We start from the raw sequence: 13660 nt of genomic DNA on the forward strand, positions 1-13660 counted from the left end.
TATATATAAGGAAGAATATTATTATGGACAAAATAACAACAATAATAATAGAGTTTAATTTTGATGCACTAATAGTGTAAAACGTTTTACACTGTCATGTAATCATATTCATTCTTTTGAATGAACATTTTGGTCGATGTAAAAAGTAGTTTTTTTTACTAATATGACGTTATATAATTGAATTCATGTGTAAATTACTTTACACTAATAGTGTATCAAAATTAAAATAATAATAATAATAATAATAATAATAATAATAATAATAATAATAATAATAATAATAATAAATAAATAAATAAATAAATACTAAATGCAATTTAATATATATATATATGTATGTATGTATGTATAGTTTCATTAGTTTAAATTTTTAAAATAAATGATTTCATAACAATATAATATGGAGGAAAAAAAAGGAAATTTATTTGTTTTAGTATATAAAAAAGGATCATTAAGATGGTGATTGTTGAGTAAGATCTAATTTGATTAAGGTAATCTCAAATTAATTGAAATGAGGATATATATAGTCCTAACTACTAAAGGTAGGGATACATAATAGGAGAAGCTAAGAAGAAAAGAAAAGAAAAAGAGGAGCACCAATGGTGAATAGAGAATGTTGGATTTGATGAGATGAAATGAAATGATAATCACCAACATGTCACCCAAAAGGTGGATAAGAATTCTACATTTGTCACGGGAAAGGGTGCTTGAATTAGTAATGAACTAAAGTCAAACCTTTTGAGAAACATAAACTCTCATCTCATTCAATTCACCTTTCAACTTCTTTAATCAACATAAAGTTTCCAATACTTGAACTCATTCAGACGCGCACATGTCTTTACTTTATTTTGAAAAAGAAAATGATAACCTAATATATAGGATTTGAGAGGATTTTATGATATTAAACTATGTTTAGTTACATAACCAAATTTTAAACAAATGTCAGCTGTTTGAATGTCACCTTGTGCATGCTACAAATTTTTAAATGAAGTTCTGATCAGCGACATATTAGTTCTTGGCCTAGAGCTATCATAAGAAATAAAAAAAAAACTGTTTAATTACATTTATTAATTATAAAAAAATATATCATCACCTACATTCTAGAAGCTAGACATATGTATATTGAATCACTTATGATAATTAAATACTTAAGAGATATTTCCTTGAATTTTTAATATTCTTCTTTCAAAGTCTGAATCCGAATGTTGTTTATTATGATCTATTATAGTGGAAGCATTTTCAAACATTTACAAAGTTGTCTCTTAGGAAAACAAAGTCTTCGTTCACATCATGGGGCAATACAATTTTTTTCCCAAAAAAAATGGAATCAAAGTTTATGGCATGTTTAACCTTTTGTAGTTTAGATAGTTGATTTAATTTATGGTCTTTCATATTAAAATTTATTCATAAACATATTTAGTAAGTTTGTGTTTCAGCATATTTTGTATCTTAAACTAAGGGGTAGGTCAAGTAAAAAAAAAAAAGGAAAAAGAAAAAAAATTGATGTAACATGCATGTGGGAGAGGAGCAAATCTTAGTAATTAACTTAGATACAAATGAATAGTCAAAATTAAGTATATTAATTAACAATCACATGATAACCTAAAATAGCCATAAAATTTTATGTTTCAGCCTTGACCAATTCATATTTATATATTTAACTAACTATTCTTCTCACTAGGCTTAATTTAAGGTATAAATTCAATTTGCAAACTTCAATGACACTATAAAAGTGTAATCTAAATTTAAAAGTATACATGAAGCATAACACTGTGTCAAGTGGAACTTTGAAACTGGTTTAAGCATCCTAACTTGAAATTTGATGATCATATCTGAATCTTAGAAATTGGTAATCTCTACAAGTGTTTGAGAACCATGACACCAAAAGCAATACCAAGGAATGTTGCAATTGCGACTCCAAAAATGCCTGCAAGAATTCCAGGAACCACCAAAGATTCCCAGCGTTTTGCCTTGGCCATGCCACAGGCTGTTGTAGGTCCTCCAATGTTGGCATTTGATGCTAACAACAACAGTTTCAGATCCAACTTAAACAGTTTCCCCAATCCTAGAACCACAAGAAGATGGATACTAACTTGAACTAATGCAAACAAGAAGATGCTTGGAGCAGTCTTTATCACATTCCATATACTTCCACTCGCTCCCACCACCGCGAAAAATACCTGGCAAATCACACCTCATGTCACATTTACCAAATTGATTGCACATTTTCAATATATATTGGTACCCTTGATTTGTAAAATGACACTAAAATTTATATTTTAATATATATTTTGTATAGATGACTGATTTAGTGTCTATTTTTTTTTGTATGTATGTAACATAATTGTTTTATAAAATATGACATTGTCCTCCGCTTATAATTCTGGTGACACTACAGCTTACTCCCTTAAAATTTGTAAAAGAGGACTAAAGGAGAAGATCAATGTCAATATGACAAATTCAGAAACATCTTATGTAATATCATTTAATCTCAAGAAAGATCAGAGTAATTTACCCTTTTTCTGAATCTCCATTCCACATCAATTCTCTTAAATTTTTATAAACTGATAATTATGTGGCCTATTTTAGGCAACTACTAGTGTCTTAACTTAAATTGGCAAAATTTAAGACTTTGTTCTTGATAGCTATGCAGTTCTTGTTACCTGCATCAACACCAGTGCAAGAGTTCCAGATAATTTTATGACTACAATAGCCGTGGTGGCAGGAAGCGTTCCTCCTTGAATTCCAGATAATTTTATTACGTATGCAGCAACTTTACATATTACAAACTTTTTTTCAGTAAAAAATATTTGTTTTCTAATTTTAGTATTTTTGCAAATTTTTTTAAGTAAAAATAAAAATATTAAAAAATTAAGAAAATATATTTTTTAAAAAAATTATAATTCTCATTTTTTTATAGATATTGAAAAAAATATTTTAACATAATAAATAAATAATATATTATTGCATTTAATTGATATTTAAAAATAATACGTTTTATATCTCCGCTAGGTAACTCACTCAATCTGCTAACTACCTATCAACTCAGATGGGCTCCGTAACAAAAAGCCCAAACAATTGAAAAAACACCCCAAAAACTCACCCACTAGTTACCTTTTCACACTCGGTAAAAATTCAAAAATTCACTGCACAATCCTTGCCCTTCTTCCCTCACTCGCCATCCCGGCTGCGCCGCCGTCATCCGCCGGTGAAGTCACCGGAAACGTGGAACGGCCACCAGTGCCGAGTCTTACGCTGCCAGTCGCGAGCTCCGTTCAACATCGCTGCCGCCGAGTTGACCAACCCGCCGCCTCCACCCAATTCCAGGCGTCGTCTTTGCCGGCGCCTCCACGCGCGTTCTGAGCGAGGTCCGTGCCTACCGTCGTCGCCGACCTTCCTCCTTTCCGCGCTACCCGCTGCTGCGGCGCCACCCTCCCACCGTGAGTCCCCTGTCCCTATTTTTAGCGCGTTTGAATATGTATCTGTTTCTTTTTTTCAAACCCTATAATGGAGGGAAGAAATAATTGGGTTTTTTTTTTTCCATTTGATTTGTGTTTAATAATGCTGAATTGAATGCAATTATAGATTGGATGTTACTGTTATTATAGATTGTATAACTTTTTTAAGAAGAAATTTTTGTTCTTTTCGATTCAAAAAGTGGATGATTTAAATTGTTTTTTACACTGTTGTTTGTTCCCTGAATTTGTGGATTCTGCATGCACGCGTTGAACAGGCTTTTTGTTCGTCTCCTCTGAGATTTGAGATTAAATAGCGAACATGTACCTTGACATACCCTAATTCTGAAACATGGGTGAGACTGATCGATGGGCAGCCATTCATCCAGATATGTTGAACGAAATTACAAAGCGACTCCATTCCTACTACAACCGCATCCCACTTCGACTGGTTTGCAAGGAATGGAACCTCAAACTCGGAAGCAACGAAATTCCATGGTTGCTATTACCTGAAGAAACTTTCAAGACTAGTTTTGATGAAGAGGAGGAGGAGATCTACAGTCTGATGCATTTACCTGTTGCCGATGAAGACACACTTGAGACTAAGGTTCTTGAAGAGAAGGGAGTCTACCATGCCATGCTGCCAGGTATGCAGATGCTGGACATCCTCATTCGTGGTTCCTGTTATGGATGGTTGATCACCCTAACAATATCCGAAGGTAAGATGCAAATGTTAAATCCATTTACAAAGATGCATTTCGATCTTCCTCCACTGTCAACTTTTCCCAATATAATCGAGTATAATCCTGGAGATGATGAATATACTTTTTGGGATTTTTTCGACAAAATCTCTAACCGAGAGCGCGATTATATGCACAAGATCCAAGTTTGGAAGGTTGTCATAAATTCAGCTCCTAACAATGATAACAAAGATTTTATGGCGGTGGCTATATATGGACATCGCAGAAGATTAGCCTTTTACAAACCTAACAACAAGAGATGGTCATGGTCTGGCTTCACAAGAAACACAAATTTCGAAGATGTCATATTTTTTAAGGAGAAGATTATATGCTGTAAACTATGGTGGCCAGATATACGAATTTGATGCAAACACAGAATCTGGGACTGTTGTGAGAGGAATCCATGCCCCACCTCCAATTGGGTTTACCCCATCCACTTCTAAGTTGAAGTATCTGGTTGGATGTGCCAATGGAAATATATTGATGTTGGTAAGACTTTTTGCTCGGTTGAGGGGCATAGGGAAGGAATTGGAGACTAAGAAATTTGATATCTATGAACTGAGAAAAGGTTCCAAAACATGGTCAAGATTACATAGTTTAGGGAATTAAGTAGTCTTCATCGGATTCAATTCCAGTGTTCAGATGTTACCTACCAATTTTCTAGACAAAGGAAATCAAATTTACTACACGGATAACTTAATAGAGCTGAAATCACAAGACTTTGCTTCCACATGTGACACTGGAATCTTCAACTTGAAGGATAGAAGTTTCCGAAGAATAGTACGGGATGTCAAATTTTTCTGTCCTCCTGTTTGGTGTTATCCCAATCAACATCTCTAGATTTTTGATTGCCTCTCTTCTCTGATGTAGTTACTCTTGTTATTCAGTTTTTCGGAACAATGTTGTTTAGGTTTTTTTAATTGATTAATAAGTGGTTATAATAGTAGTTTTGTGTTTATATATTTTTACTTACAAAAATGTTATTTACACACAAGTCAATCATCAAAATTAGTTATTAGTATATAAATTAATTTATTTTTAATGTGTATTTTATTTTCTAATATGTATTTTATCTTAATGATTAATTTAGTAGTTACCTAATATGATTATTTTACTTGTAAAGTGTTAAAAATATGTGATATGAATATGATGTGACGAAAAAATACCAAGAGGTAGGTAGATTCCAATATATATAAGGAAGAAAATTATTGTGACACTAAAGTTTATATTTTAATATGTATTTTATTTAGGTGACTAATTTGGTGTCTATTTTTTTGTATGTACGTAACATGGTTGTTTTTGTAAAATATGACATTGCCCTCCCCTTATAATTTAGGTGGCACTACACCTAACTCTCTTGAAATTTGTAAAAGAGGAGAAGATCAATGTGAATTTGACAAATTCAAAAACATCTTTTGTAATATCATTTAATCTCAAGGAAGATCAGAGTAATTTACCCTTTTTTCTTCTCCTTCCCAATCTCCATTCCACATCAACTCTCTTAAATTTTTATGAACTGATAATTATGTGGCCTATTTTATGCAACTACTAGTGTCTTAACTTAATTTGGCAAAATTTAAGACTTTGTTCTTGTTACCTGCATCAAGACCAGTGCAAGAGTGTGACCGGCAGGTCCGAGGGAACCAATCTGCTTAGGGAGAAGAGTGGCTAAAATGACTATGATAGCCGTCGCCGCCGGGAGCGTTCCTCCTTGAATTCCAGATAATTTTGTTAGGTATGCAGCAACTTTACATATTACAAAAGATGTAGCAAGAGCTGTAGAGCTCTGCAACACAGGGATGTTGCCCTGATAATCCAATTCCAAATCAGTTGCATTATCTGCCAAGATTACTCACCAAAATCAATCTAAGAGTTCTGATAATGTGACTTTGATATCCAAATTCTTGCTCTTATGTTAGGATACTGTTTTAGGATTTGTACCTGTGGTTGTTGGAGGTGCAGCCTCAGGAGGAATTTTAGAAGCCAATGCAAACAATACCAAGAAATATAAAGCGCATATAACATTATCCGCGGCCACTCCTGCAGCTAGAACCGACGCGGACATGCCAAGCGCCTCTGAAATGGCAACATAATTAACAGCTACAGTAATCAACAAGAAAACAGGACAAAGGAAATTCATTCAGTTATCATGTTTTTATAACTGTTAAAATGAATGTTCACATTCAAAATAAGTTCACTAGTTAAGGCTGGTTAGTAGAATGCTAAGGTTTTAAAGGATATCCTATCACAAAAACTTCAACATATTGAAATTTTAATCTACATCCATGCATTTAAATTCAGAGGCAAATTGTTTGAGCACTTACATCCACCAATATAACTACCCATGAGAGCAGCAGCTATTTTCCAGTTATCAGAGCCGAGAGATCGCATAGGCACTATTAGAAACGCTACTAGAGTACCAACAATTGTAGCCACTGCCATCCACCACATGATTAAAAATCAAATTACTTTATAAATATCAGCTAAGAAAAAATGTTTAGGGAATGCATTAAGTTGTTATCAGTATCACCTGAACCAAGCAAGAAAGCTAAGAGCAGCGTCCCGGTGGAACGCACCACTTGATGCAAGTTTGCTCTAAACAATAGCAATGGAATGGTTAAGGGTAGGAGAAACTCCAAGACAAGAGAATATGCTGGTGCTTCATATGGAAGTATTCCTAAATTGCTTGCTGCAAGCCCAACTAATGTGCTCACCAGAGCAGCACTTACCATGCTCCCAATCTTGGTTTTCTCTGACCTTGCATTCCACACAAACATGTTCATATATACTTAATAGAATAGTCTGTGTTACTCAGAATATATATGACAGGAAATTCCATATACTTAACAGTCACATTTTGCTTAACTCAAGTACTAATCTCCTATAAACCCAAAATCTGAAATTCTGAATGTAATCTTGTATTACTTACTTGAGTTTCCAGCTTCCAAGAAACTTGGAACTCAGGATTCTCACGAGGAACATGTTCATATGTACAATTAAGTAAAGCTTTTACTACAAGTAAAACCGAAACATGAAGAAGAAGAAAAAGAAGGGGAAATTTATAAACTTTCTGTGGTTTTCAGATGAACCAAACAAAAGGGGCATCGAAAACAGATACCAAGTTAGGATAAAGTGGTGAGATAGATGAGAGAGATGAATGAATACTGACCAGAGACCAAAGGCACCAATGGAGAAGAGAGTTGACCAAGTTGCCCAGTGGTCATTAGGGGATATGATGGGTTGACTCAACTGTGACTTCACTACTACCGAAACACTTGGACGTGAACGAGGTTTCTTCCACAAAAACGAGGTTGTGGTCCTTCTTCGCAGTGGAACTACAAACGGGTTGAAAGAAGGAAGGAGTGACACGTGGCACGGGGGGATTGGGGGTGATGCAGAAAAGACGGTGAGCGGCGGTGACCACAGTATCGGGATGGAAGCCATGTTGGCAAGGGCTGGGCTGAGCTGAGCTGAGATTGGAGAATGGCTTATCTATCTATCTATCTATCTCGTTGCATTTCACCTGGCAAAAGGACATGGTTTAACACGTGCATTGCACAGTGACTTGGTGAATGTTTCACTCTTAGAAACCTTGATAGTAACATTGTTAATCACTAGATTGTGAATTTGTGATCTCAAATTCTTTTGGGATAAGGAGGGTATACATTTTTTGGACAATTCACTCAAATAAAACAATTTGGAGTTTACATTTATAGAAAGTTTAGGACAACATTTTTATTAAAATTTGTTCCGTACTTAATCAGTAAAAAATTAAGTAATTTTATACTATTAGATTTAATTTCATATAATTAAAAAATTATTAATGACTAATTAATGGCTAAAAATCATAAAATCTACTGATCTCTTAACACTCCTCTTATATTTATATAAATACAATAAAATGACATAAATTGAAATTAATAAAAAACATACATTTAAAATTGAAATAGAAAATAAAAGGAATAGATTAAAATTCGATATAAAGAGAATCATTTTACGTTTTTTTTTTTATTTTTTGATACAATAAGAAAGTGACTCTTCAACTTAATTTGTTCACACCATAGTTTGTGAATTGAATTGAAGGGACTTCTCAACCTTCTACCAATTTCCCGTGCAACAAGAGATGAACTCACTCAACTTCATTTGTTCACACTATGTGTCATCTCGAAACAAAAAAAGTGTTTTGACACTTTTAATCACTCAATCTACAACTACAATAGCTATGAAAGTATTTATAACCTCTTAACAAGTTAAAATAAATAAAATCCTAAAGTCCACGAACATAAAGTCCAATTTAGTAACTAAATAAACAAAAATCAAAATACATAAAAATAAACTAATTACTTTTAAATAATATTTGATCTCTTCATATCACGAGTATTTGAAACACGTATCATTCTTCTTCTCTTCAAAAAAAGCTTCGTCATCGAATCTTGTAGCGGAAAAAATAGTATAAGAAAAAGGACAAATATAAAAAAGATAATTTCTTTTTTCTATATTCTTCTCTTTTTTATATTTTTTGCACTGTATACTTTTATTTTTTTAAATATAAAATCAACAAGAACTACTAGATAATAGTGAAATACAAATAAGAATGACAAGAACATAAAGAAGGATGTGAAATATATTCGACTCTTTTTTGTTTGGATATAAGAAGAACAGACATAGTTTAAGAAGGATTAATCTAATACTTGAGTTCTGATACTGATGCGTGATCATCTTTTCTATCTTTTCCTAATGAATTTACATTCAAATTGTTGAGTTTAATCAAGATTTAAATATCTTTTAGCCACTATGGATGCTACTTTGAGTTGTGTGCATTTCCGTTTATTTCAGGTAGCATTCGGATGGATTTGACGGAGTTTTGTAGCAGAAAAGGAAGAAAGCGAATGATGCTGTCAACCCCGACCTCATTGCAATCAAACAAAAATAACTTGAGCTATAGAGTTTCAATTGACGTGATTTTAGCGACATTGGAAAAATAATTTCCAGATCTTTCCAACGATATATAATAATATACCATTTTCTTCCATTTCGCACGGCCTCCTCTACGCTGAACTTGGCTCTTTCCAAGTTCAGCACCAGCCCAACACTCCAAGGGAAGAAACAGGCATCACCCCACGCTGAACTTGGATTAATCCAAGTTCAGCGTGGACTCAAAGGAAACCAATAAAGAAGCATCTGCCTCCTCCACGTTGAACTTGGCTCCTTCTAAGTTCAGCGTGAACCTTAATGAATCAAGTGGTCCCAAATACATCCAGAGGCTGCACGAGAAGTAATTAATCAATTTTGATTAAACTTTATTTCTTTTATAGATAGGAAAAGATATTATTTAATTTTTAGAAAATATATTTTACATTAATTAGGATTAGATATAAAAGGGAAAAGAATCAGCCCTTCAGGCTCATCTATTCTCTTTTACCTCATTCTGCAATTTACTTGAATCCTAGTTTTTTTCTCTGAACCATGAGCAATCAAACCTCTACTGTTAAGGTTAGGAGTTCTGTCTATTGTATGAATTGATACTATTATTTTTCTATTTTAATTCATGTACTGATTTATATTCAAGAATTATTTTCGTTCTTTATCTTATGAATTTGGGTGGAACGGAAGTATGACCCTTGTTCTAATTGAGTTCTTGTATAACTTGGAAAAGCTCTTTACTTGAATAACAGTTTGAAAATATATTCTCCTAAACTTCTAATTATCTGGACTTAACGGGATACGTGACATATAATCCTCTTATATTTAGGTAATTAGGATTTTTATGGCATATAAACTAGAATTAAACTTCACCATCTAATTGGAATTAAGTGACCAAAGAATTGGTGGTTGATGAATTTTAGAGGAGACTAAAAAGGTCTAAGGAATTAGGGTTTAGTCACATAGAGTTTTCATGATTTGAATCTTGCATGATTAAAATAGTTAGTAATAAAAGTCAATCCAGAAAATAGATATCTCTGAAACATTAACTGTTTCTCCATATATTATTCACAACTTGTTTACTACTTGCTTTCTGATATTCTGAATTTACTGTTAATGCGTTTGAACTTTCTCAACACCATTTTTTGCTTGCCTAACTAAGTAAATTAATCAATCATTGTTGCTTAGTCCATCAATCTTTGTGAGATCGACCCTCATTCACTTGAGGTATTATTTGGTACGACCCAGTGCACTTACTGATTAGTTTGTGGTTGTAAATTTCGCACCAAATACCAAATGATATGAAAAAAAGATAAAAACAAAATAACATGAATTGAAATTAAATAAGAAAGATACATTAAAATTAAAATAGAAAATAAAAGAGATAGATTAAAATTGGTTATCACTTACTTTTTATCCAATTTCTTGATATAGCAACAAAAGAACTCCTCAACTTAATTTGTTCATGTCACAAGTTGGGAATTGAATCGAAAAGACCTTATATCCAATTCACCATACAATAAGAAAGGGACTCACTCAATCTCAATTGTCTATATCATGATTTCGTCTTGAAACCAAAAAAGTATTTTGGCACTTCTAATCACTCAATCTACGACTACAATAGCTAAAGAGGTATTTATAACCTCTTAGTAGGTTAAAACAAAAAAAATCTTAAAACCCACAAACATAAAGTTCAATTTATTAAGAGGCGGATTTACATATAAACGTAAAACTTTTATTACGATTTATATAAAAAAAACATTTAACCATACACTGCCTTAATCCTACTACGATTTATGAAAAGCTACGTCTCTATAGCTGTATTTGTTTACAGAGACAGGACATTGAGACATGGATATTGAGACATAAAAATCGTGTTTGACAGAAAAGACATTGACAGAAATAATGTGTCAGAGATATTGAATTAGTGTATTTTGTGTCAATCCTGACAGAAAGGACACGGAGACACTAACAAAATAAACAGCTTATTTTTTATTTTTTCTTTCATTATTCTTGTTAATTTTTCATAATTATCTTTTTTATTATTATATTTTTCGTCTCAAATTTTTTTAATAGAAAAAAATGAGAATAAATTATATTTTCATAATTTATTCTAGTTTATCACCAAACAAAATACAAGAACACAAAATTTTGTATCTCTATCCTTTATGTCTTATTTTCAATGTTTTGTCTTGTCCTGTTCTCAGAAACAAACGCAGCCTATGTATATTAATTGAAAAAAATTATTTTGATGAAGAAAATTATTATTTTTTTAATATAAAGATAATGTTACGGTAAAAAGAATTGGGAAAAGATAAAGATGATTTTTTTTAGAATAAAAGAAAAACTACAAAAAAAGAAATTATCATATACAATACACATGTTTTTTAAAATTAAGTATAATTTTTTGTTTTTCATTCAATTTTATTTTTTATCAAAAAATTTCCTTAAAATAACCCTAACTATATAATCACTCACCTAAATTCTAAAATCCCCACTACTATCACTTTAACATGGTTCATAGTATTTCATTTTTACCTTAGAATAACTAATTATAGTTTTTTGGTGACTATAACTAATTATAGTTTAGCAAAATGGTTCTCACTTATATTTTTTATTGGTTTGTTTAGGAGTGGTTATAGTTTGGACTTTTAAACACTCAAATTGTATTAATTTTATCATTCATGAAATTAAACTAGAATCGAATTAAAAAAAACTGGTTCTAAATAGGTTAAAAAAAATAAAAACCGGTTTTAAACCAATTTTAATATTTAAATTTAAATTATTTTTTAATATCTAGTTTTGAAATTATATTTTTAATTTCAAAAACCAAATTTTTTTAACAAAAAATTTAATTTTAAAATCAATTTTTAAAAATTCAATTTTCAAACTAAATTTTTTAACCAAAAACCTAATTTTAAAATCAATTTTTGAGAAATTTAATTTTCAAACTATAAATTTTTTTAAAATAAAATTAATATTAAAATCTTTTTTAACTACATAGATTCATTGCAACTTAAATTTCGTTCTTTATAAAAAAGAACCTATATATATAGTTTAAAAAAAATTAAAACTAGAAAATAACTTTAGAAACAAACTCCAAATATAAAGCAAATAGATAAATACCGCATGTGTCTAAACTCGCACTACCACTTAACTTCAATATTCCAAGATTAGAGTAAAAAAACATACAAGCCTTCCTCTTAAACATGGCAGTGAATTGTTCACTCATCTTCTAAACATCTCCAAAGTTGAGTTACCAATAAAAGTCAAATTCATGAAAAATCCTCTTGGGGTAATGTCACAGACAGTTGATTTTACATTATTTAAAATCTATTCAACAAAATAAGATGAATTCTTGTTTTGAACAAGTTCAAAGTTCAAAATTATAGTTCTCTCTTCCCTTTATTAACAAAATTGGAGAATAAAAAATACAGTCAAACAAAGATTAAAAAAATAAAAAAAAACTAAAGCTCCAGTTAGAAGAATGAAGAATAACAGCAGCATCAAAAAGTTCAGTAGGCTCAAACCAAGAGGAACAATACTTATCAACAGCAATTATCAACTGATGAAAAAATTTAAAAAAAAGTACAAGGAGACAATAAATTTAAAGTATAATGTATATAATAGAAGTAAAATAATTAAAATGAGCTGATAATTAAATTAATTTGATTTAGAACAATAGCAGTTACGGAATGTATATAATATGGATAAAATTAAAATTAATATAAACTGAAAATTAAATTAACTAATTTAAATAAGAAAAAAGCACTAGTAGAGAAATGAGAAGAGGTGAGGCTTTCAACAGTAGAAGAAGAAGAGCCGAATAAGAAGAGGACTGGATTTATGCGTGATTAAGTGTAAACTGGTTCTTGAATCAGAGTTAAAATTATTTTTAAATTTAGATCTTAATTTAGATCATAATCTGTAACTACATTTAAAATTAATTAAATAATTTAGATTAAAAATTAAATTATAAAATAAATTTAATTTTCTTTTATTTAAAATTTTTTTTTTAATAGTTTATTTTGAATTTGGTTTAAAACCCAAAAATCTATAATTTTTTTACACACCCTTACTTGATCTTAATAAACACTCTCTACACAAATTAGTTTATTTCAATAAATACTTTTTTGTTATTTATTCATTATCTAGACTTATTTATATCGTTTAAATTTGTTTTGACAATTTAAAAACAAATTTAGAATTAGGTCTCTTCATATACCACGAAAATTATTGTATTTGTGTAAATATGAATCTCAAATATTTTATTCAAATAAATTGTTCTAATTTTTTAGTTTATGCATCATTAATGTTACCTATTTCTAAGTTATAAACTAATATTTGTACTTATCTAAAATTTGATATAATGTCATGTCATAAAGTAAATTGTCTCAAGCTTTAAAATAAAATAATAAAAAAAATAGCTAAGTCAAATAAGTGCATCAGCACAAGTGTTTAATGGGTCTCAATGCTGTCTTTACGAACAAAGGGGCCACGAAAATCCATTCGGATACTAAACATCAGAATTTCCCCATTGTA

General features: G+C 30.9%; 1 protein-coding gene across 4 annotated transcripts; it reads right to left on the reverse strand.

Moving 5' to 3' along the window:
- Nucleotides 1–1663: 1663 nt before the first annotated feature.
- Nucleotides 1664–7724, reverse strand: LOC107491120 (uncharacterized). 4 transcript variants are annotated; one of them, XM_016111883.3, is made up of 6 exons: nt 7365–7724; nt 6726–6952; nt 6520–6630; nt 6137–6295; nt 5793–6034; nt 1664–2180 (listed from the first exon to the last, which is right to left on the reverse strand). In XM_016111883.3, the coding sequence occupies exons 1-6, from the start codon at nt 7637–7639 to the stop codon at nt 1857–1859; spliced, it is 1338 nt and encodes a 445-aa protein (XP_015967369.1). In that variant the 5' UTR covers nt 7640–7724; the 3' UTR covers nt 1664–1856. The 4 variants fall into 4 exon arrangements, with proteins under 4 accessions (XP_015967369.1, XP_015967370.1, XP_052117304.1 ...); XM_016111884.3 differs by having other exon boundaries at nt 1665–2180; nt 6726–6947; nt 7365–7552; XM_052261344.1 differs by lacking the exon at nt 7365–7724 and adding an exon at nt 7125–7327 and having other exon boundaries at nt 1665–2180.
- Nucleotides 7725–13660: the final 5936 nt, after the last annotated feature.

The sequence above is a fragment of the Arachis duranensis genome, chromosome 5 (assembly GCF_000817695.3).
Source record: "Arachis duranensis cultivar V14167 chromosome 5, aradu.V14167.gnm2.J7QH, whole genome shotgun sequence".
In the NCBI taxonomy this organism is placed as follows: domain Eukaryota; kingdom Viridiplantae; phylum Streptophyta; class Magnoliopsida; order Fabales; family Fabaceae; genus Arachis; species Arachis duranensis.

What these genes read in the sequence shown, in the direction of transcription:
- LOC107491120 (XM_016111883.3), bottom strand. Translation starts at nt 7,639, where the DNA reads ATGGCTTCCATCCCGATACTGTGGTCACCGCCGCTCACCGTCTTTTCT. An exon ending in TGCACCTCCAACAACCACAG is followed by an intron (nt 6,035 to 6,136) that starts GTACAAATCCTA and finishes TAATCTTGGCAG; the next exon opens with ATAATGCAACTGATTTGGAA. An exon ending in TTGCACTGGTCTTGATGCAG is followed by an intron (nt 2,181 to 5,792) that starts GTAACAAGAACA and finishes GTGATTTGCCAG; the next exon opens with GTATTTTTCGCGGTGGTGGG.